The following is a 24,272-nucleotide window of genomic DNA, read 5'->3' as shown; positions in this document are numbered from 1 at the left end:
CTAATCTGTAAAATAAAGATAATGATATCCATCTGTAGGCTTGACATGAGATGTATATAATGTAACACATATGAAGCACTTAGCACAGTGCCTGACCCACAGTAAACTCAACATCTATTTGGTGTTTTTGTCATTTTGGTTAATAAGGTAAAACAACTAAACCATCAACTACGTGTCATTAAATGCCATGATTTTTCACAAGATTTTTATTTGAGGGTATCTAAAGACTTTTAAAAAGTTCATCTCTTGCTTCCTTTGAAGCAGGCAGGAAAAATAGAAATATTTGCACAATTATCCTAACTTAACCCTGTGAATAAGTAGAAGTATGACCAAAGTATTAGGTAGAATAAATTTGCCTGTGTAATTTGGATCTGACTATGCTGTGTAAAGTCATGAATGGGAGGCTTGCAGGAACCCACTGGATCCAGAATGGCCCTGGAATTCCACCATAAAATGAACAAAGATCTCAAGCAAAACCACTGGGAGTCCAGGCAAAGCAGCACAGCCCGGGGGAGCAGAATTTCCTGGGCAGAGTCCCTCCCTGACCCTGGCGTCCTCCCAGGAGAGCCCCACCTCGATGAATACACATTCAAGAACTCTAAAATACTAAGCAGTTTCACAACCCACTTACTGTGCATGAGCCTTGGGTGGGGAGGCACAGAACTTTCTGGCAGGCATTTAGACCACAACAATAAAACACCTATAAACCCCTATGACGGCATAAAGAATTCATGCTGGACTTCTCCTAAAGAAGGAAGGAGATAGCCTCCACCTATTTGGGTGAATTGTATTGCAGCAGTCTCCTGACACATGCCGCTGGCAGTGGCTCTGAAATATCTTGTATCATTTCTTGCCATTTGAAAGCGAGAATGAGTTAGATATGGTTCCAGTACATTGAGTTCTCAGCGATGTTTTGACAATCTTATAAAGAAGTGCCCCAATCAATAACTCAAAAAATGTCCCTGAATAAAAGGACATGTGGAATGACAGGTTATTTCAGAAAGCTCAGGGAGAGGAAGGAATCCGGTTCTTCCTGGGATTAAGGAGTTGCCTGAAGTTGCCTCCAAAGACCTTGTGCACTGAATAAGAGTCCTAATTGTGAAGTTCAAAATCTTGTTCAGGAAAGAAAATGGAAGAAAAGTGGGGACCATTGGCTCTGAAATTTCTTTTAGACAAAAATCCCAGCTCTGATGAGAAGCAGCCTGCTTGTAAATCTGCCTAACAAAAGTGTGAAATGGTCCCCAGCGTGCCTATGCACATGCAGCTGCTTGTTAAAACCAGAGCATTTGCCCAACTGCATAATAGTGAGCAACGCTTGCAACACCGAAGCGCTGAGCTGGGCCTCCCCTGCTAGACCAGCCCTTGGTCAGTTCCAGTTTTCCTTGTTTCCCCTCGTCAGCTCCTTTTTCTCCTTCCCACTCTATCCCAATCTCTTTCAAAGGGATTAATTTCTGAAACACTTCAGTAGAGAGAAAAGGGCTTTACTTGGCGGCTTTGGGTTTACAAGATCGTTGGTGAACAATCAGTCTGTCTGGCAGGAAGGTACGCCCACAAACATTACAGGGAACCAACTGGCTCTGGGCGCTTGTCCAAGCAGCTTCATTTAAAGCATCAAGATCATAGAAGCCTTTAGCTGGAAAGTTAAAGGAAAAAAGCAAAAAGAAAAAAAGAAAAAAAAATACCAAAAACAAAAGGGAAAGAAAAAGGTAAAATGGATCAGTTTTTATTCGGGAGAACCATATTCTACTTTCTATGGAAAGTATTTTCAGGAAATACCTGTTGACTGAGTATTTTAAACAAATCATATTACTTTTGCCTCCAAAAAAGAAAGGGCTGCTCGCTCTTTCAAGTGTTGAATAAAATCAGCTGGGAATCAGACAGAGGCTTTTCACTCTCTGGATTTTAAAAAGGGAAAGACATTGTTTTACGAGTTATGATATGCATTCTTCACTAATTATTAACATCTTTGCATACACATTATTATTTTGCAAATATAACTTTTGGCCTTCTTTCAGTTGACTCTAAATATAAGCTTACAAAGGGGAATGAGCATGTATTTGTATTTTCCTTTTCTGTAATCCTTCAGTGGAATGTTTTTAGAAGCCAAAACTGACAGTTGTGAGTGAATTTAAGATGAATTATATCCTAAAACTTATCATCTTTTCATGGTCATAAACTCAGATATTCTTTAAGTAATCAAAGTGGAGAATACAAACAGAGTAATCTGACAAAAAGATATGCCCTTAAGAAAATAACAAAGACAGATGAGAAATGTATAATCTTCATTGGCAGAGTATAGGGAGAAAAAAGCATATGGCTTCATTTTAGAGAAACAATGAGGCATTTAGCTTTAATAAACCTTAGTTAAAACAGAATGACTTTAGTACATTAAATTGACTATGTCTTAGAACCACTGAAAATAGGCCCCCAAAATGTAACAAGGCACTCAAAAACATATTACTTAGTTTTTATCTTTGGCACAGCATAGATTACTTCATTAAAGCTTAGGCAGTTCTCATGATTTCTATCTAACGGTTCACACAACCACAGTGAACCTTAAATTGTTTAACGTGCCTGCTCCTAATACTCACTTTCTTGCTCCATGGGAATTTAAATCCCAGCAAAATCTAGTATTTCTTCTTTGGATAAAGCAAATGTCACTGTCTATGTGGGATATGAATGTGTATTTTGAGTGCTTTGAAAAATGCGAAAAGAATGACGCTGACTTTCTCCTTACTCATGCGAGTTTTAAAATGAACTCAAAAATTCCAGAGTAGTCACTGACTCTCACTTGAAGGTGATTCATCACATTTCTAAATGTTTTTGCATAGGGCCTTGACTTCAGATCAGGAAGAAGGGTTATTTGAACCCTATGACTACAATGAGTTCATGGGATAAAAATGGTAATGTGAATTCTTTTTACCTAGAGAGGAAGGGCATTTTCAGAGATAAATAACATGGGAGTGAGAGGAAGACTGCAGGGAAGTGCAGTTACAGGACCTATCTTTTCCATCTGTAGGCAGTAACGGAATAGTGAACCACCAGGGCTTTCAGACCAATCATTCCTCTTACTTCTAGCCTGCTGCTAGTTATGGTCAAGCAGAGAAAGTGATAAGGATCAGAACGGAAAGAAACATATTTTGACACCAAATGAGAAATGCTGGAAAGAGAGTTTCAATGAGGTAAACAACCTGTTTGTGGAAAATGCTCTAATTTCAGTAGCTGGTTGTTTTCATCTGTAGCTGTTTTCCCGCCTGTATGAAAAGTCCTCTTTTTGGCAACGACTGTGAATAGCTGGGATCTAGCAGGATCTAGAATTTATCATACAATCTAGGCTCTACTTTGTGGGTTGTTATAAAACTCTTCTTGTGTCACATCTCTGACACAAGTGCTTTGGACTAATTGACATTAAATGACCCCCAAGGTACTTTTCAGCATTGCAAATCTATGGTTACGTAGGAGAATGGATGAATTGAAAGACACTCCTCTTAAAACCAACATTGTCCTGTGAGATGGTTTAGGGGATCTACTGAGAAAATGACAATGGTAAAAATATGATAAGCAAGTCAGAGCTTGCATGGCAAAAATATTTTCTTAACTATTCGCATACCCTAAATGAATAAACATGAGGCTTTGTGATGAGGCCAAACATGGCAGTGTAGTTTCAGTTTCATTTGGTTTGCACCTTGCTTTACAAATGATTAAATGCGAAAAATTCTGGACATTTAAAATAGATGTCTAGATTTCTAGTTTTTTTTGTGTTATTGAAAGATATGAGTATATTGGACTAAAGTTCTTAATGATAACACCAGCTGGAACTGGGCAGCTGCTTTTCTCCTTTAGAGTGAGCTGATGCTCCACAGCGCATCAGAGTCCTTACCTCCCCTTTGTTGCACACATGGACCAGTTTACTCAATGTCATAACCTGACTGGTGGACCTGGTGAAAATTCGAGTTTGGTAACTGTGCCCTATGAACACCAAGACACATTCATATTTGGAAACATGACTTTGGATGTTCCCAAAGGTTATTTTTAAGTTTCATATTTTTTAAAGTTTTATTCATTTTCATTTTTTAAATATTTTATTATTTATTTTACATTCAAAGGGTTTGATGATGCATGAAAGATACTTTTGGGAAATACAGCAAATTCCCATAGGTCCCTCTCATGCACAGTGTTGCCAGGACATAGTGTCTTTATGTCTCAGCATCAGAAGATAATTCTTTGGACAGGCATTTCAAAACTGTTTTTCTTATTTGTCTGTAACCAAGGCAGAAAATGTTGTTGATTTTGCTGGTTTGAACAAGTAAAAAAAGAATACTTCTGCTCTTATTAGTTTAGAGAGAAAAGTCTCCCCTTATGCACTCAAATCTTTTTTCTAGGAACTTACCAGTAATGGTCCTGACTTCTGGTTTTTTAGGTACTTGTCTCCTTAACTCTTTAGGCAACAAATTGTTTTCATTATGCCATTTTTTCAGACATTGTGGCTCATGAATGCTAATAGATTTTGTTCCATATTCACGACCACAAATGTAGCAAACAACTGCTGGTGGACGCCGTATCATTGTTGGCTGCAAGTAACAAAATAAATCATGAGTGAACTCCCATTCACAATTGCGTCAAAGAGAATAAAATACCTAGGAATACAACTTACAAGGGATATGAAGGACTTCTTCAAGGAAAACTACAAACCACTGCTCAAGGAAATAAGAGAGGACACAAACAAATGGAAAAACATTCCATGCTCATGGATAGGAAAAATCAGTATCATGAAAACTGCCATACTACACAAAGTAATTTATAGATTCAATGCTATCCCCATCAAGCTACCATTGACTTTCTTCACAGAATTAGAAAAAACCACTTTAAATTTTATACTGAACCAAAAATAGAGCTCGTGTAACTAAGACAATCTTAAGCAAAAAGAAGAACAAAGCTGGAAGCAGCACACCACCTGAGTTCAAATTATACTACAAGACTACAGTAACCAAAACAGCATGGTACTGGTACCAAAACAGTTATATAGACCAATGGTACAGAATAGAGGCCTCAGAAATAACGCCACACATCTACAACCATCTGATCTTTGACAAACCTGAGAAAAATAAGCAATGGGGAAAGGATTCCCTATTCAATAAATGATATTGGGAAAACTGGCTAGCCATATGCAGAAAACTGAAGCTGGACCCCTTCCTTACACCTTATACAAAAATTAAGTCAAGATGGATGAAAGAATTAAATGTAAGACCTAAAACCATAAAAATCCTAGAAGAAAACCTAGGCAATACCATTCAGGACATAGGCATGGGCAAAGACTTCATGACTAAAACACCAAAAGCAATGGCAACAGAAGCCAAAATTGACAAATGGGATCTAATTAAACTAAAGAGCTTCTGCACAGCAAAAGAAACTATCATCAGAGTGAACAGGCAACCTACAGAACAGGAGAAAATTTTTGCAATCTATCTATCTGACAAAGGGCTAATATCCAGAATCTACAAGGAACTTAAACAAATTTACAAGAAAAAAACAAGCAACCCCATCAAAAAGTGGGCAACGGATATAAATAGACACTTCTCAAAAGAAGACATTTATGCAGCCCAAAAACATATGAAAAAAGCTCATTATCACTGGTCGTTAGAAATCAAAACCACTATGAGTTACTATCTCATGCCAGTTAGAATGGTGATCATTAAAAAGTCAGGAAACCACAGATGTGGAGAGGATGTGGAGAAATAGGAAAGCTTTTACACTGCTGGTGCAAATGTAAATTAGTTCAACCATTGTGGAAGACAGTGTGGCAATTCTTCAAGGATCTAGAACCAGAAATACCAGTTGACCCAGCAATCCCATTACTGGGTATATACTCAAAGGATTATAAATCATTCTACTATAAAGACACAACCACACGTGTGTTTACTGCAGCACAGTTCACAATAGCAAAGACTCGGAACCAACCCAAATGCCCACCAATGATATACTGGATAAAGAAAATGTGGCACATATACACCATGGAATACTATGCAACCTTAAAAAAGGATGAGTTCATGTCCTTTGCAGGGACATGGATGAAACTGGAAGCCACCATTGTCAGCAAACTAACACAGGAACAGAAAACCAAACACCCCATGTTCTCACTCATAAGTGGGAGCTGAACAATGAGAACACACGGACATAGGGAGGGGAACATCACATACTGGGGCCTGTTGGAGGTGGTGGGCTAGGAGAGGGATAGCATTATGAGAAATACCTAATGTAGATAACAGGTTGATGGGTGCAGCAAACCACCATAGCACGTGTATACCTATGTAACAAACCTGACATTCTGCACATGTATCCCAGAACTTAAAGTATAATAAAAAAAAGAAAAAAGTCTGTTAGATAAAGCTTAGATTTGGAAATCATATTTTAAAATTATACCACATTTAAGTTAGCTGGAAAATCAACGTGATTTAAAAAAATCCCCACTAGTCTGGTGACTTTATGTTTTTGGCAATTAAAAGACTAAACTACATTATTTGAGTAATTGGGATTGGGGTGAGGACATGGCTTCAGAGGAAATAAAAAAGAGCTAACCAGAATTCTTCATAGTGGTACTATAAAATTATATTTTCTCATTTAATAAATATTGACTGATTGCCTTCTGACTACTATATCCAAGTTACTATGCTGGGAGAATACAAAGATAAATCAGGCATAATTCCTTTTCTCAATAACACCAGGCTTGAGTACACCCACATATCTGAGAAGTAAAGTAATAAATGTCAATGGAAAGTTTATAACAGACATTGTTAACACTATTATGCCCGCCCACATTGGGATCATGTCAACAACTTTCTACTGCAAGCACTTGTGATTCTTTGCCTTTTTTGATCTGGAGTAGGCTCTGCCCACAGCAGAACAGCTCATCAATTGCAGATGAGAGTTAGCAAATAAATACCCAGTTTCCTCACCAAGGTTGATTCCATATAGTTTCCCAGAAGTCCCCAGAGTGATTGTACCACAGTCGCTTGTTAACACACTATCTAGGCTTTGTTCTCTTCCCTGTCTCTCTTCATATTCCTTCACTGGGGTATCCTGAGATCACCCCCCAGATAAACTACTTGAACTCAAATTCTTAGTTTTCTTGTTCCTAGGAGAACCAAATCTATGGGAGAGTTAAGGATAAGATGCAATAGGGAAATTCAGCTTCTGTCTAGGATATAGAAAACGACAAGAATCATTGCTTCCACCTAAACAATGAGAACAAATTGAATAGCTTACAGAATCATAAGTTTTGAGCCCATTGGAGACTCAAAGTTGCAAGATAAAGAGATGAACTAAAAGGCCTACCTAAGTTTGAAGATAGATCAATAGTACCAAGAAAAAGCCTCCAAGCTCCAAACTTTATATGAGACATAATTTTCTGCCACAAGAAAAGGGCAGAGTAGCTGAGTGTAAGCCTCTCTAAGGTGCAGGCATGCAGGGACAGTCTGTGTATACTCTCCTACCCACCATGTCTTACACTCAGTGATAGGAGGTGACAATCTGACTTTGGGGAGAGGAAGGGGCATTGACAGCAGCCTCTACCATTTTAGGAACCCAGGGCCTGTCTAAATCTGAGGATAGAGCTATAGAAAAGCCTTGCACAGAGTACAAATAAAACTTATAAATACAGAAAGGCAATTTATAGAAGGAGAAAAACATTGATTTTGTTCTGGATCTGTTGAGTTTGACATAATTGTAGAATTTAAATAAATAAGTCCAGCCAAAACAGGAAATACAGGCCTGCAAATTCAGTATTCATTTATGTCAGAGCTATTCACACAGAAAAAAAAATGTTTAAAACCATGAAAATTCTATAAATAGGAGTATGTAAAGAATATATGGAGAAAAATTCTTGGGAGAATATTTATAGTAGGGATATTGGACAAGGGAAATTATAGCCAGAAAACACAGAGAAAGGTTCAAATTTGCAGTTAAAGAAATAGGGCATGCAGACAAAAGATTCTGGAAACATTTCTGGTTTCCAGAAATATGGTGTCATCAACCTTGTCAGATGCTACAAAGAGTAATGAGGGGCTGAGAAAAGGCTATTAGATGGAGTTATCAGTGGACTCCATACCACTGACTTTTGAGAGGTTAGTTCCAAAGGAGTGGTAAGGGTAAAAGCTAAATTGTTAGGAGTTAAAAATTATGTCAAGGAAGAGAACAACACACTTTCAAAAAACTTGCAGAAAAGAAACTTGAGAGACAAGCAAAGTAGAAGAAAGGTTTGTTTTGTTGTTTATAGGATAGGGAGGCCTTAGGCAGAGAGGAAAAGATTATAGGCCCACAATAAAGTAGGATAATTAAAAATCACAGAGGAGGCAGTTGAAGATGAGATTAAGGGCATAATTAGAGGTGTCAGCTTCTGAGAAAAGGGAAAAAAGAAAAGTTAGAGAAAGGGAAAAGGTGTTTGTAGAGAAGTGAGGAATTGGTGGTGCTCACATACATGGACTTAATCTTCTAAGTATGAGACAAAGTGATCTTCAGAGAATGAAGAGATTTGAATTCTGGGAAATAGTGAAAGATGCTGGGATTATGCACTCCGGAGAATCTAGTAATGATTCAATTAGGGAAGAATATTCACTGAATAATGGAAAAGACCTAGTTACCTGAAGCTGCAAGAAATTTTGTTGGAATTAAATGACCTTTTTTCAATATGCTCTTTAGTAGCACCAGGTGGCATGAAAACAGAAACAAATTAAGCTGATTGTGTGGTCTCCTTTGGGAAAATAAAACTTGGTTAATGTGTATGTCTTACAATCAGCCTACTTTTAACTATAACTATTGGGACTTTCACTTTGCACAGAGCAATATCAAAACCAGAAGGAAACACATTTATGATTTCTGATTACCAGACATAAAAAGAGATTTTAGATGAATAAATCCACAGTTAACATAGACCAAGCAAAAAGGGAAAATAAAGTGACTCCCTGGATGATTGAAGTTTTTATAAAAAGGGTATTATTTGAAGTGGAATTTTTTTTCTATTATTCTATACTAACTTATGCCAATAAACTGTCTACATTTATCAAAATAACTAAATAGTTATTTATCCTTCTTTTTCTTAGCCATATGGTAGGTTCTAACAATTGAAAAGTGACATTCAAAATATTTGAGAAATTCAAGAAAGACCTAAGAGAAAGTACAAAGCATAAGCAAAAATTTTCAAGATGTTTAAATGTTTCTTACTATTTTTTTTACATGTTTATTTACTGGAAAGGTTAATTAAATGCAGATTTTTAGTTTTAAATAAGAAGTTATTCTTTTCACCTTGAAAATAGTGAATTTAATAAAATTCCACATGGAAAGTATGAGCCAAATCCAGTATTTAACCATGCATATAAGCAAAATAAATGGCATGGGTCATAAATGAAGACATTAGTGTCACCGTCAGAAGATTTCCTTTGGAAGGAAAGTTAGAAGAAAACAGGCAGACACAGAGGTCAGAAGATGTGTACTGAACAACTGAAATGGATGTGGGAGAAAATTAATACCATAAAAAGGCGAAGATGTTCTATATTATATTTTCTAAAGCTTCTCCCATGCTCTATATTTGTGGTTGAACTTCAATTGAACCTGCAATATACTCCATATTCTTAGGTTTTGAGCATCTTACTCCTAAGCCATGCTCTAGTGAAGCGCAAACAACCCAGCCACAGCAGAAGAGAAAAATACATCCACATGGGTCTGAACAGAGATAAGAAGACCTATTTTATTTTTCATTGATTTTACAATTGTCAGTCTGAAACTTCCAGGGAAAGCTGAGCAATCTCCAACCTGTGGTTATTGCCACTGCCGCAGCTGCCAAGGTTTTCCTGTTTGGCCTCTTTCTCCAGTCCAAGGTTTTCCTATTGGGCCTTTTTCAGATAGAAGTGGATATGTGGGGGATGGAGAGAAGGAACGGAAAGAAGAGACTGTAGCTCTGGCAGAACTGGCAGAAGGCCCCCTCTTAGCAAATGTGCAGTCTGTAGCTTTCAGTGGCATGGCATAACAGAGTAAGGAGGGCAGTGGAAGGGTGGCTAAGGAGGTTATGTGAGGGCAGGGGGCCCTGTCTATGGAGGCCCTTGCCAGGACCAGCCAATTCCAGGAAAGTGTTATCAAAGAAACGCAAAGAGGAAGTCAGTAAGTCTGAGGTTGCTGAAGAGCAAAGAATTAGATCAACAGTTTTCCTGTAACATTTCAGATAATATTTTGCTGATGTGGCATTACTTTTCTAACATCAAGGTAAAAGACATTTTTTACAAAAATTTAATCACTAAATCTATGTAAGTGTGCATAAAAGTCTATCAGGGCTCATCACAATTCTGTTTCTGTGCTCTCAGTTTCCTGGGAAAGTTGACTTAGGCTAGATATAGACAGGCGCTTGAACATGTTAGGGAAAACTTTTAACTTGAATCCACTAAGTTTTCACATGTTTTCAATTATTTTGCTGGCCACTATTTGGAATTATCATATTATTTTCCACACAGCATCTTTTTCTTTCTGCTAATGTCTTTTCTTTGTCAGGAACACTTCATGTTCAATGTTTTAGGCCAGGTTTGTGTAACACACAGGGAAGTGGATATTTAATAACTTTTATCCTAATTATTGTATATAACCTGGCATCCATCCCTTCATTGTCACTGTTTGAAATAAATAGTCATAATATCGCTATTGAAGCAGGGGAGAAAGATTAAGGACCAAGAAAACAGGCTGATTTGTTGGAGAACCTTAAGAGAGGTTTGCATAAAAGAGGAATGGACATAGCTGTTTCAGAAAACCGAGACTAGAATACCTATATTTCAGATAGGTTCAAATTTCTCTAGATGACCTCTCTGATAGCACAGGCTAAAAGGAAACCGCTGTGAAATACACAACTCAGTAACTAATAGTGTTTATAGAAAGAAGTATGACAATTGGTCAGAAGGAAAAAAATATTCCTAGCACTAAATTTATTGCATGAATTTATGAATTTTAATAAAAGACATAATGAAAATAAAATGGAAGTCATTACTAGCAGTTTTACAAAATATCAGAAACACTCCATATTTGTTCATTTCTTTTTTTTTTCTGAGAGGAGTCTCACTCTGTTGCCCAGGCTGGAGTGCAGTGGCACGATCTTGGCTCACTACAAGCTCTGCCTCCCTGGTTCACGCCATTCTCCTGCCTCAGCCTCCAGAGTAGCTGGGTCTACAGGTGCCTGCCACCATGCCCAGCTAATTTTTTGTATTTTTAGTAGACACGGGGTTTCACCGTGATAGCCAGGATGGTCTCGATCTCCTGACCTCGTGATCCATCTTCCTCGGCCTCCCAAAGTGCTTGAGTTACAAGTGTGAGCCACCGTGCCCGGCCCATATTTGTTCACGTCTTATACTAATTATACAGAAGATACGAAGTGATAACTTGCAGTGTGAAAGTATAGTTCTGTGATGTTATTTACAAGGGAGTTGAGAGAATGTGATTCAAGCATCACCTTATGAAATAGAAATTGGTAAGAAATGTTTATGGAGCAATAGTCTTTGAAAATCTGATTAGTGTAACAGTGATCTCCCCAGAAAAATGCATATGTATACAGAATTGTGGATATGATATCGACTGATTGGCAGATTCCCTAAAACCCGTCTATTAGCCCGTGGAAGTGAGCTATTGGGCCTTTAGACAGAGCCAAACTTTTTCTTCCCATAGATGACTCGTAGTTAAAGGGGCCATTTGGCACTGTTTAAATGGCTCAGAAAGTTCTGAGTTGAAGCATTGAAGAACTTGGCACCATATCTGGCTTTAGGGTGATTCTAAGAACTGTTTTGCCTAGAATAGTCTTCTTACATACTTGTTGTCTTGGCTAACATTAATAGCTCTTCTTTTACTCCCTAAAATGTCCCTGTATAATAAATACATGTTATAGCCACTCTACCCCGATCCTCTTTGTAAAACATTAGTTAATATAAGAAATCAAGGGATGAAACAACAAAAAAACTAAAAAATATAGAGATTGTGACTCAAAGAGTGGCAATTAATCCACTTAAATCATAGAAGGCAAAATAACTATAGAAATTGTAGAGGCTGTGCCCAGTGGCTCTTATCTGTAATCCCAGCACTTTGGGAGGCCAAGGCATGTAGATTGCTTGAGCCCAAGAGTTTGAGACCAGCCTGAGCCTGAGCAATCTAGTGAGACCCCATCTCTACAAAAATTATAAGAATTAGCTGGGCATGGTACCACATGCCTATAGTTCCCAAATATTAGGAGCCTGAAGTGGGAGGACCACCTGAGCCCAGGAGGTTGAGGCTGCAGCAAGCTGTGATTGTGCCACTGCACTCCACTGTGAGCATCAGTGTGAGACCCTGTCTCAAAAAAAAAAAAAATTATAGAGAAGAGAATATAAAATTAATTATCAAAATTGGCAGGGGAAGGAGCAGTACAAAGAAGTTAATGACATTAAATTCCTCACTTTTCATGTGAAACAGTCAATTGAAGCAGTGTAAAATTAAAGTTTGAAGTTAATGTTTTGCAAATCCTTTAATAATTACTTTTTTTTAACTTTAGTGAGTCCTCTTAAAAACTAAACTTTCAGTGAAGAAATATTATCCTACAGTTCAGCAAAATTATTAGTTTCACTTTGGTGTCTTTGCGTCAATTGCAAGTAATTTAAATTTATCTCTACTAATAATCTCACTTCTATGAAAACCTATACATGTCTACTTATGTATGTCTGTGTACACAGATGCCTGGAATGATATTCACTAAGGTCAAATTAGGGGAGTCTGGGATAACTTTTATACTTTCCTAATGGCGTGGATTTTTATAATAAATTTGTATCATTTTTATAATAAAAAGTAATAAAAAATATCAGCTCTGGAGTCAAAAGTTAATCTGGATTGGGTAATAAAATCAGCCTTAAAGGTAAAATAATGCAGACTAAATTATTTTCTGCAAATTCCTTAAATAACTCATAAAATATATTCAAAGATTATATATATAATATAGTTTAGTATTAAAACAAACTAGTAGTTGGAATTAGAATTAATATTAGGAATGAATACAGCTTTCCATAGCATAAAATTACAATGCTGTGGCATAAGAAGAAATGCATATTTTGTCTCTGCACCTCCTTCCTGACACAGAGCTCTCAAAACCCTTGTAACTTCTTGAGTGACAGGGGTGACAGCAGCTTTTAAAATTATATTTGGTCCTTTTCCCTGTTTCTGAAACAGGAGCTTCTAAGACTTTTGGAATCCCCGGGGGTGATGAGTGTCTTTTTGTATGCTAATGAATGACTGGTGGCTAGGACCCCCAGACAGCTTTAAGATTTGGGCTGGTTGCCAGAATGACCAAGGCCTGATCAGAAGGCCGGAAATTTCAGCTCTACTCGCTGACCTCTGAGGAGGGAAGAGGGGCTGGGGATTGAGATAATCACTAATGTTCAATGATCTAATCAATTATCTCTGTGTAATGGAACCTCCATAGAAACTCCAAATGAAGGGTTTCAAAGAGCTTCCAGGTTGGCAAATCCATTGAGGTGCTGGGAGGGTGGTGCCCCCAGAGAGGTCACAGAAGCTCCACACCACCCCCAACCCCATACCTTGCCCTATGTACCTATTCATCTGGCTGTTCATCTGTATCATTTGTAGTAAACTGGTAACATAAATAACACGATAAAGTGTTTCCCTGAGTTTTGTGAGCTGTTATAGCAAATTACTAAGCATGAAGGGAGGATCATGGGCAATCCAGTTTTTAGCCAAGTTGACAGAAGTGTGAGTAACCTGGCGTCCCAGTAGTTGAGATTGGCTTCTGAAGCTGGGGGGCAGTCTTGTGATACTAAGCCCTCAACTTGTGAGGTCTGCGCTTACTTTGGGACAACATGCAGTTGTCTGGAGAATTGGAGAACTGGTTGTTGCTGTGGGGGAGAAAATCCACACATTTGGTGTCAGAAATGTTGTCAATAGAAAACATTTTCCTTTTAAATACAAAATAAAAATACTTACAGTACTTTACGTTACATTATTCCAATACTATTTTATTTTGCTAATTGTTTATAGTTGAATACATATCAGTTAAATACTTGTATGATGAAACATGATTGAAATCCTAGAATTCTGCTCCATTACTTTAAAAAGCAGTAAGAAATGTCTGGAAAATAGTCTGAGAACAAGATTTAGCATGAGTTCATTTCCACCATAAGATAATCCCAAATGCGGCTCTTACGGATATTTTAATTTTGTCTAGGCTGTTTCCCATACCTGAACGCATTAGTCAAAAAGTGAACTCACAAGTAACTAAGTGGGGCTGTATGGTGCCAGTCATCTTATTTTGAAAAGTGGTGGTCAAAAGGATAATTTGGTGGATGGATAAAGCAGGCCGTCCTTTGGATCCAGTATTGCCCGTTCTACCTGGCTTGACATGTGGCCATATAATTTTCATCTTCTCAACTGTCTCCACCCCCCACCTGACTGTTTTGTGCAAACTTGGCCTATCTAACATGATGTCAGTAATTTTATGGTTCTCTGTGGCTACAGACTAGAGTCCAACCCTTCATATTGACTTCAGCCACGGCCAATCTTAGCCCGATGAAACACATCTTTGAGCCACACCAAACAGGACACTGTTCCCCAAGCTAGAGGCCACAGTCCTCAACTTTGCTGTCTCCATGCCTTTATTCATCTACTTCCTCCAGCACCAAGCTGGAGGTTGTGGGGAATCCCAGTCCTTAACTCTCCTTAGTTATGGAGGCAAATATATAAACTATTAATTTACAAGTCAAAATGTGTAAGTGTCATGATATGGGGACATAATGACACAGGAGTCTGAAGCAGGAAGAAAGGGAAGTGTTTTGATCAGATGCCAATGAAGTGGATAATATCTGAAGTGGGTTTATTGAATGGTAGACCTGCACAGGAGAGAGGAGAACTCCCTCAGTCAAGCTGCTAAACAACATGACCTTTTCAACAACTGTTTAATAGTACTGTAGTATCTGAACATGAAAGCTGTAATGCCCATAATGGAAACAAGAAGGCTGCTTAGAGGAAGTGTACAGGTGAGGATCAATCTGTTCCACATAGGATGGAAACACAAGCGGTTAGACCTTGAGAAAATAGTTGAAGGTCGCAACCTTTTCTAAGTGTCTCCCCTGGCCCTCTGCCTTTCCACCTTGGTCCGGATCCCAGACTTCATTCTCCTGTCAGAACAGTGGGGTGGAGATTTGACAAATAATACTAAAAGGAAGGGCTTCCTGTAATAAGAGAGCTGCATCAGTGAAGTTAAGGTGTTATGCTGTTTTGGATAGAGAGAGGGCAATTTTGGGGATTGTGTTGAGCCTTGAATGCAAGGATGAGGACTTCATATCTTTGAGACACAGTCAGATTAAGAAATGGGCCAGACAATTTATAATTTTTTTTTTTTTTTTTTTTTTTTAGATGGAGTCTTGCTCTGTGCCCAGCCTGGAGTGCAGTGGCCCGATCTCGGCTCACTGCAAGCTCTGCCTCCCGAGTTCACGCCATTCTCCTGCCTCAGCCTCCGGAGCAGCTGGGACTACAGGTGCCCGCCACCATGCCGGGCTAATTTTTTGTATTTTTAGTAGAGACAGGGTTTCACCGTGTTAGCTAGGATGGTCTCGATCTCCTGACATTGTGATCCACCCACCTTGGCCTCCCAAAGTGTCGGGATTACAGGCTTGATACAATTTTTATACGCTAAACCATCTTGGTTATCCCATATTGGAGAAACACAAATTGGTTCTGCCTGCACTAAAGCTCTGAAGTCACAATAAAAAAACAGGACTGCGGCCAGGTGTGGTGGCTCATGCCTGTCATCCCAGGGGAGGCCGAGGCAGGTGGATCACCTGAGGTCAGGAGTTCAATATCAGCCTGGCCAACATTATGAAACCTTATCTCTACAAAAATACAAAAATTAGCTGGGCATGATGGCAGGTGCCTGTAATCCCAGTTATTAGGGAGGCCGAGGAGGGAGAATCGCTTGAATCTGGGAGGCAGAGGTTGCAGTGAGCCGAGATGGCATCATTGCACTCCAGCCTCGGAAACAGAGTGAGACTCCATCTCAAAAAAACAACAACAAAAAAAACAAAACACAAATGCAACTGGAAACATCCATAAATAGAGCAAGAAAGTTGAATACAGTCATTCAATGGTCTATTACTGAGCAATAAAAAAGAACTACTGCTACTTGCACCAGTGGATGAAACTCAGAACCATTATGCTGAAAGAAACCAAACGCAACAGTACACACAGCATGATTGTATTTATATAAAATCCAAACTAATCTGTAGATTAGTGGTTGCCTGGCGGCTAGAAGTGGAAGGTGATAAAGGAATATAAGACATTTTGGAAGGTAATGAAAATGTTCTATGTCTTGGTTATGGTGGAGGCATAACAGGTTTCTAAAACCATCAAAATTCATTGAATTGCACATGTTTAAAGGATGCAGTTTATTGTTTGTAAATTATTTCTCAATAAGGCTGATTTAAAAATACTCATGCAGATACAGTTTAGTGGAGTATTTTTGCATTGCCATGCTCATGCAGTGCAGTCAGTTCAAAGTCAGCAGTACACACTGTAAAAGAAATTCCAGAATCAAGTAATGTATTTTAGTTATTTTTGCCAGGAGCTAGGGAATATTTCTTTTTTGTTGTTTGTTTTGAGACGGAGTCTCACTCTGTGGCCCAGGCTGGAGTGCAGTGGTGCAATCTCGGCTCACTGCAAGCTCCGCCTCCCGGGTTCACGCCATTCTCCGGCCTCAGCCTCCCGAGTAGCTGGGACTACAGCCGCCCGCCACCATGCCCGGCTAATTTTTTGTATTTTTAGTAGAGACGGGGTTTCACCGTTTTAGCCAGGATGGTCTCGATCTCCTGACCTCGTGATCTGCTGGCCTCGGCCTCCCAAAGTGCTGGGATTACAGGCGTGAGCCACCGCGCCCAGCCCGGGAATATTTCAAATGATCTCTATTCTAAACTCTTTAATTTGTCGCCCAAGAAGTTTTCCTAGTTCAAAAAGCAAAGCATATAACCACAAAAGAAAACAAATAAAAAGACCTAGAGAAAATTAGAAAATATTTTACCAAGACTTTTTTTTCCAGGACATTAAATTTTTTGTAGGAGAAAGTCCATTAGGAAGCAACCCCATTTACATAAGATTTCATCAAGAAAACTCAACCCTAGAGTTTCAGGACCTGAGCCCTGCAGCCAAAGATGAGTAACATAAAAGCAGGACTCTCCTTCTGCACCCACGTGCATGGCATCTTGTTTGTTTGAAACATAACCGACCAGTTTCTTGGCTAGCCATATGTAGAAAGCTGAAACTGGATCCCTTCCTTACACCTTATACAAAAATTAATTCCAGATGGATTAAAGACTTAAATGTCAGATCTAAAACCATAAAAACCCTGGAAGAAAACCTAGGCAATATCATTCAGGACGTAGGCATCAGCAAGGACTTCATGTCTAAAACACCAAAACAATGGCAACAAAAGCCAAAATTGAGAAATAGGATCTAATTAAACTGACAGTGTGGCAATTCCTCAAGGATCTAGAACTAGAAATACCATTTGACCCAGCCATCCCACTACTGGGTATATACCCAAAGGATTATAAATCCTGCTGCTATAGAGACACATGCACACGTATGTTTATTGCAGCACTATTCACAATAGCAAAGACTTGGAACCAACCCAAATGTCCATCAACGATAGACTGGATTAAGAAAATGTGGCACAAGTACACCATGGAATACTATGCAGCCATAAAAAAGGATGAGTTCATTTCCTTGGTAGGGACACGGATGAAGCTGAAAACCATCATTTTCAGCAAACTATCACAAGGACAGAAAACCAAACACCGCATGTTCTCACTCATAGGTGGGAATTGAACAGTGAGAACACTTGGACACAGGGTGGAGAACATCATACACCGGGGCCTGTCATGGGATTGGGGGAGGGAAGGATAGCATTAGGAGATATACCTAATATAAATGACAAGTTAATGGGTGCAGCAAAACAACATGGCACATGTATACATATGTAACAAACCTGCAAGTTGTGCAAATGTACCCTAGAACTTGAAGTATAATTTAAAAAAAAAGAAACATAACTGACCAGTTTCTTATCTTCCAACATATGAGGCACTTCAAAGTTCATTGATATATAAATGTGTATGTGTGTATATATGCACAAAACACATATAAATTCAGTTAGTCCTCATCTACAGTTGATTTTAGGGATACTGAAAGGCTCCCCTTCTGTCACACCATTTATTCTTTTATATTTTCCTTGTGCTTGCCCTTGTCTACCCTCCAGCCTACAATTATTTTCTTTAGGGTCATTCAGCTCAAAAAGAGAGAGCTGAGAACTTTGGCTCTAGAAGGGCACAAGAACAATTAGCCATCTGCTACCAGGGAATAAAGGAAGCCTCCTGCATTCACACATTGGAAGGCAGTAATTTCCTGGATTTATTTGTAACCATTACAAAAGCAGTAAGCCTGTTCTTTTTGATGAGGTCATTTTAGTGGGCCTTTGCCAAAGAGCCACATCAAAATGTAAACTATGTTATTACTAAATATGTATGCAAATGAAATGCCTGTGTCCTTCTCCCAAGTAACATGCTTTGTACATTCCTTGGAAATATTTTTTTAAATGCAGAAAGTTTAATGGTCTTTTTTTTTTTTGTAAGTTGCACCATCCCTACATCAAACCTACATTTTGTAGGTTGCATCATCCCTATATCAAAATAGCCATATTCCCTGTGTTTATTTGAGGTTATTCATTAACCTCAGAGTCAAAGAGAACTCAGGGAACCCAGAAGTAAGAGAACATCCTGCAAGGGAAATAGCCCTTCTAAGCCTGAATCGCGACTTGGAGCAAATCAGAAAAAGGCACTCCTACCTTCAGACACTTTCCAACCATACGGTTGTAATCATTAATCTGTAATAACACAAGTCACAACATGTAGAATTAAAAAATGGTGACCACGGGGGAGATAGACATGACAATCCTTACCCTGTCTCACAACTGGGCCTAGAACTGGCCATATATGTCAATGTGTACTTTGTCTCACAGATGGAGCGTGACTGGTAACCAGTACAGTATGCTAGTCCATAAATACCTGGGATGAATCAGATGCTTTTCAATTTCAAAAGCCAATAAAACAATAGGATTCTAGATTTTGATACTGCATTTCCATTGTGAGCAGAAATAAACCAGAGACATCTGCTGGAAACACAGCTGAGACTGATTCACGTGAGACCCGCATTAAATGCAAACGTATCTGGAGGAAAGGGTTGTCTCTCAATAGGTGATTTAATTGAAGCCCAGATGTTGTTGCTCAGAAGTATTTTCTGATTACTGACAATGTGCCAGGGACTGTGCTGGGTACAGAACTGAGAACTGGCCCTAACAGTGGGAATGACCATATTGAGCTTACCACTTTATTTACTTTCTTTTCTTTTTGCCCCTTTCATCTCAGTCCAACCCCTTTATTTAGAAAATATTTTTTAGCTTTGTCCAAAGCTCTATCTCTGAGACAGTATCAGGTTGACAGATCCCTATTTGGCTTCTGCTGAGCCCATTCTCTTTAAATGACTCAAGATACAGGGGCAGGGTGAGAAGGGGACTTGATGAGTTGGAGGAAACATCCTGACTTCTCTGCCCACTAACTTGTTTGAACTCAGACTGATTAGTTTTGAAAACTACTCTCCAGATGTGCAGCCCCCCTAGGATCCTGGACTTTTGGTCCTTAAAAGTTATCAGAAGGTTTGGCTCTAAGGTGTCTCATCCAGAAGAATAGCTTCATCGTTCCAGAGACTCCCACAGGTGATCCAAATGGTAGTTGGGTGCTGGAGTGAGTTACCCTATGCTCAGGTGTGAAGTGTGCATGCCCCTGGTCCTGCACACAGCTGTCAAACAAACTTGTGGTTCCTTCAGCATCCGCAGCTGCCTTCTCCTGGCCCAGGCATGAGTCTTTACAGCATCTCACCTGGACTACCCAATGGTACTGCCTCCTCTTGGCTTTATACTCTGGATTTCAGGTTGCAAGCTGATGGACCAACAGCCATTTTAACCAACAGGCATGTTTTACTTGGCCAGCACAATGTTCTTAAAAGTTTTAAATGTGAATATCTTTAGGTGAGGCTTACTCTCTAGTATACCACAAGCTCTGCCACTCCCTGTCACCCTCTATGCAGCCTGTTCTGCCCCTGAAAGCATTTGAGCTTGTAACTCTGAGCTGCCTATTTTTCCAATCCCTCTCCTCACTCATATCCCCAATAAAAGGTATTTTCCTTATATCTCATTTCTAAGAAATGAACTAACCTTATTGTAAATTCACGTTAATGTGCCAGTGACTAAAAAGGGTTTGTCACCTATCACGGGAATCTTTGCATTTTAGCTGAGATCTCCTGTAGATTCAGTGTTTTCACTCAAAAGACTGAATCATTGACTGAGGAATTAAAACAAAACTTGCCAGGTAGTAGGAGAGGTATTTTAGAGAGAAAAAAAAAGGGTAGTGACACAGAGATTGTCACATTGAAGACTCCTTGCTCTCTTTGAATTTAAGCATGATGACAATTACAACAGAACTAAGGAGGCTTGAAGCCTATCCTTAGGCAAAAGAAGCTGTACTTTAGGGCATGAGACTGATTTCCAAGACGCTGTGTGCACAGTAAGCATGGGTAATCCTTGAGTCATTTACTCTCTGGGGGATTTTTGCTTCGCCTGCTCCCAGCTGGATCCCAGGCTGTCAAAAACAGGGCACATCTTGCCAAGGTCTGAGGGAATTATGTGATTGTGTAGCTATTTGAATGTGTGTCATTCCATCAATGAGTGTTTCTCTTTCTCCATGATAAAATTAAACTAAAAATTTGGGCCTTAGCTTCTGTTTTAGATTTTCCACACTCCTGATTGCTTCCATTAAGCCAAATAACTGAGATTTCTGTGGTAAGTGCACAGAGCATATCACAGAATGCAGGAAGTTTGGATGAAGTAAGAGTGAGCGTTCCCCTCCCTGTATACTTGGTGAAAAAGGCTAAAACCTCTTTTATAAACCCTTGTGTATGTTGCAATATTAAACATGTGTGACCAAGTGGCATAATGGCAGCTAATTACCAGCATTTACTAAATAACAGGCCCTGTACTAAACACTTTACATGCTTTATTTCATTTATTCTCATAATAACCCTCTGGGCAGAGCTCAATGCCCCTATTTTATAAACCAGGAAACTGAGGCACACAGTGATTACTAAGTGGAAAAGCTGGTTTCTGTTGCAGAGAGTTGGGTCTCCTGTGAAGCAGGCAGGGAGAAGCTGACAGATAAAGTTTTGTTAAGCACCATCCCAGGTCCTTTGCAGGCATCCTCTCATTCCACCCTCTCATGGTGGAAACTGAGGCTTGGGGAGGTTAAGTAACTTGTTCAAAGATATTTGATTTAATTGTGCATCTATGATCTGAATCCAGGTCTGTCTGATTCCAGTTGCTTCTAGAAACATGGGAGATAGAGTCATCAGTGGTCAGTGGGGTATCATGCCCTGCCTTACTTGTGCAGAGTCAGCCATTGGATGGGACTGGGTAAAAACTAGCAAAACTCCTGCCTTTGCTCTCCCAACTACCTCAAATTTTATTCCTTTGGGTCAAATATTACCTTCTCCCTGACAGGTTTTCAGAATGCAAACAGTCCTATGAAGGATGGTTTTCTGTTGAGTTTATAAAATTGTCTTGACCCCTTCCAACAATACCAAGGGGTAGGGGTGCAGAAGTAGGGAGAGTTCAGAAGGTGCTAAAAGGCAAAGGAGATTAGAATATGAGGCCAGGCCACCAGAGACTCATTTCTCCAAATCAGAATTCTGCCTTCAGCCGTTTAAAACATAATTTCAACCAACTTGACTGAGACTGAATATATACAATTAGATTTCTACTCTCTTAGTCATGTCCTACTACATGCAAAGTATAAATAGCATTTTAATGTATAGGAGTAACTGCATAGTTCAATCCCAAACCTTAACAATTGCAGAGTTTGATTGTCTAGAAACCACTGGTATTTCACATTTACTTCTGGTGTTTTTAAACAATTCTCCCAAATGTCATATCTGGAAGGATCGTTGTTTGAAATTAAATTGTTTTTGGAAATCACTGGATGCCGCGTAAAAGAATTTCCCAATCTGGTCTGTCTATTGGCCAACTATAAAAGAGTCTGTTACTTGTGATTTGGAGTTTTGTTTTGTTCCTTTTTAACCTAAGAAAGATTTGACATTTGTTTGGAACTGTTGTTTTTATTAAACTATCTTTATGTATTTAATTTTTTAAAAAGAACTATTGATACTTCCAATGCATGCCTGACATTTTAGTTATTTAATTTTTAATCTTGAGCTACAAAGCTGAAAAACAAAGGTCAAAGAATGAATTCCAAATTAGACTCTAATTTGGTCTAGGTTTCTGAAAGAAACAATTTCCTAGCTGAAGGTTTTTTTTGTTTTTTAATTTTCACATTTGAGATAAGAGCCGTTTCTGCTTTTGTTTTTCTGATCTTAGAAGAACATAGTTGGAAGGTGAAGTGTTTGAGGTATTGATTAAATGCCTTGCCAAATTCTTGTCTGAAATGACTTTCCTTGAAGAAAATGGTTGGAGAATGTTCCTGGTGTTTGGTTCTTGTGCTCACCAGTTTGGATACAGGCCTGACTTTTATGCCAGTTGGCTTCTAGGTCACAGAGTAAAATGGAGAAACAAGGGAATATGGAGGAAAGACAAGAAAAATCCATGGGCTATGGCAGACACTCAATTTCTGCAGTGCATATAATTAAAGAGATGAAAAAAAAAATGCTCTCTGACCTGAACTTGGACATTGGGTTATTTCTAGTGTCTGATTTGTCTACAGCTTATGTGTGAGAGAGCACATTGCTCAGGGGCGGAGGCCTAAAAAAGGAATCTTCCTATAAAAAGAAGACCATCACCTTGGATAGGCCAGAAAGAATTCTAACTTTAAGATATTTTTTAAAAATTTTCCTATCAGAGTTGACCCCGCTCTCTCCTTATCCTTCGCTTCTACTCTCTGCCTCCAATTACTTGAAGCTTTAACATGGGACCAGTGATACCTTTATGTTCCCACCTTCTCTGATTAAAGGTAACCTGGGATATGAGAGCAGCATGGGAGACTTTAGAGATGGGACCATGGCATCAGAGCAGGTGCTTGGGCTGAGAATATTGGAAACTGATTGAGTTCCTGGATTTACTAGACCTTTCTTCAATTTGTAGGTCGTTTCTTTCTATGTGTAAGACAACCTTATAAAGTAAATGTTAGAAAGAGACAAGAGACGTAAGGGAGAGGAGCACTACACAACATAAAGGGAGAGAAGAAGATGGAGTCCTAAGTAAAGTTCTCTCAATTCCCCGCCTATCCATAAGGCTGAACTTATGCCTCACATTGAGCAGTGAGATTCTGTTCATGGGACAGTCACCTCTGTTTCAATAAGAACTCCTTACAGATTGCGTTGCACTGCCTTTGTTGGAGTTTTAAGAATTTTGGGAGAGATTGTAGTTGTTGACCTTGGAATTTGGATTTTTAAGTACTGAAGCTATATCCATTTGCTCATTATATAAAGATTCAGTATGCGTGATCACTAGGAAATGTGGATGTACGTGTGTTTGGGCTGGAAGCAAGGGATGGGGGAAAAAGGCTTCGAAGACATGTGAAATTAAGCTAGATTAACTTTTTGAGAGTATAACTGTGTTATGGTTTTTGTTCATTTTAGGCCTAAATGATATTTCAATTTATAATATGTGATTCTCTCCTCTCACAGAAGTTACAGTCAGTATTTTTCTTTCTAGAGAAGCAGAAAGCCACATATAGAAGCGCCAATGCAAAGAAAGAGCACCTATTTTTGCTTTGGGCTTTGGGCTCTGGGAGATGTAGTTGTATCTATCACAGTCTCTCTACCCAGCAATATGTGATGTATAATTATAAGTCAAGGATGAGTTTTTAAATATTATATTAGACTATGATTTGTACAGGTGAGTATCATCCTTTAAATTTTTAGATTAGAAAGCTACATGTCAATTTCACTGATGAGGTTGTTGCTCTAAAATGTGTAACTTTCCCCACCTTCAACACACACATATTCCATACATGTAATACATATACACAAATTCCCTTGGGTTGCCTTCTGGAGCCAACAATTTAGAAGAGAACTGGTCCTGTTACCTTAGTGTTGTGGTCTGTCGATGTGAGAGCCATGGGATCATAGAGTGCTGCCCTGATATGCAGGCATGGTTTGCACCAATG

The 24,272-nt window shown here is 38.9% G+C and overlaps 1 protein-coding gene across 1 annotated transcript; it reads right to left on the bottom strand.

The window, feature by feature from the left end:
* Positions 1-1,460: 1,460 nt before the first annotated feature.
* LOC100606751 (zinc finger protein 474) lies at positions 1,461-24,272 on the bottom strand. Its single transcript, XM_003259885.3, has 3 exons — positions 24,192-24,272; positions 4,391-4,571; positions 1,461-1,633 (listed from the first exon to the last, which is right to left on the bottom strand). Exons 1-3 carry the CDS (start codon positions 24,222-24,224, stop codon positions 1,482-1,484), a joined length of 366 nt encoding a protein of 121 aa, XP_003259933.1. The 5' UTR covers positions 24,225-24,272; the 3' UTR covers positions 1,461-1,481.

This window comes from Nomascus leucogenys, chromosome 2 (genome assembly GCF_006542625.1).
Source record: "Nomascus leucogenys isolate Asia chromosome 2, Asia_NLE_v1, whole genome shotgun sequence".
Taxonomy (NCBI): Eukaryota; Metazoa; Chordata; class Mammalia; order Primates; family Hylobatidae; genus Nomascus; species Nomascus leucogenys.
Note: the sequence above shows the minus strand (reverse complement) of the source record. Positions and strands in the feature narration are given on the sequence as shown.

Excerpts from the sequence above, each read along its gene's own strand:
- LOC100606751 (XM_003259885.3), bottom strand. The coding sequence starts at position 24,224 with ATGGCTCTCACATCGACAGACCACAACACTAAG. Across the intron at positions 4,572-24,191 it reads CGACAGACCACAACACTAAG|CCAACAATGATACGGCGTCC; the intron begins GTAACAGGACCA and ends TGTTACTTGCAG. Across the intron at positions 1,634-4,390 it reads AGAAGTCAGGACCATTACTG|CTAAAGGCTTCTATGATCTT; the intron begins GTAAGTTCCTAG and ends TTAACTTTCCAG.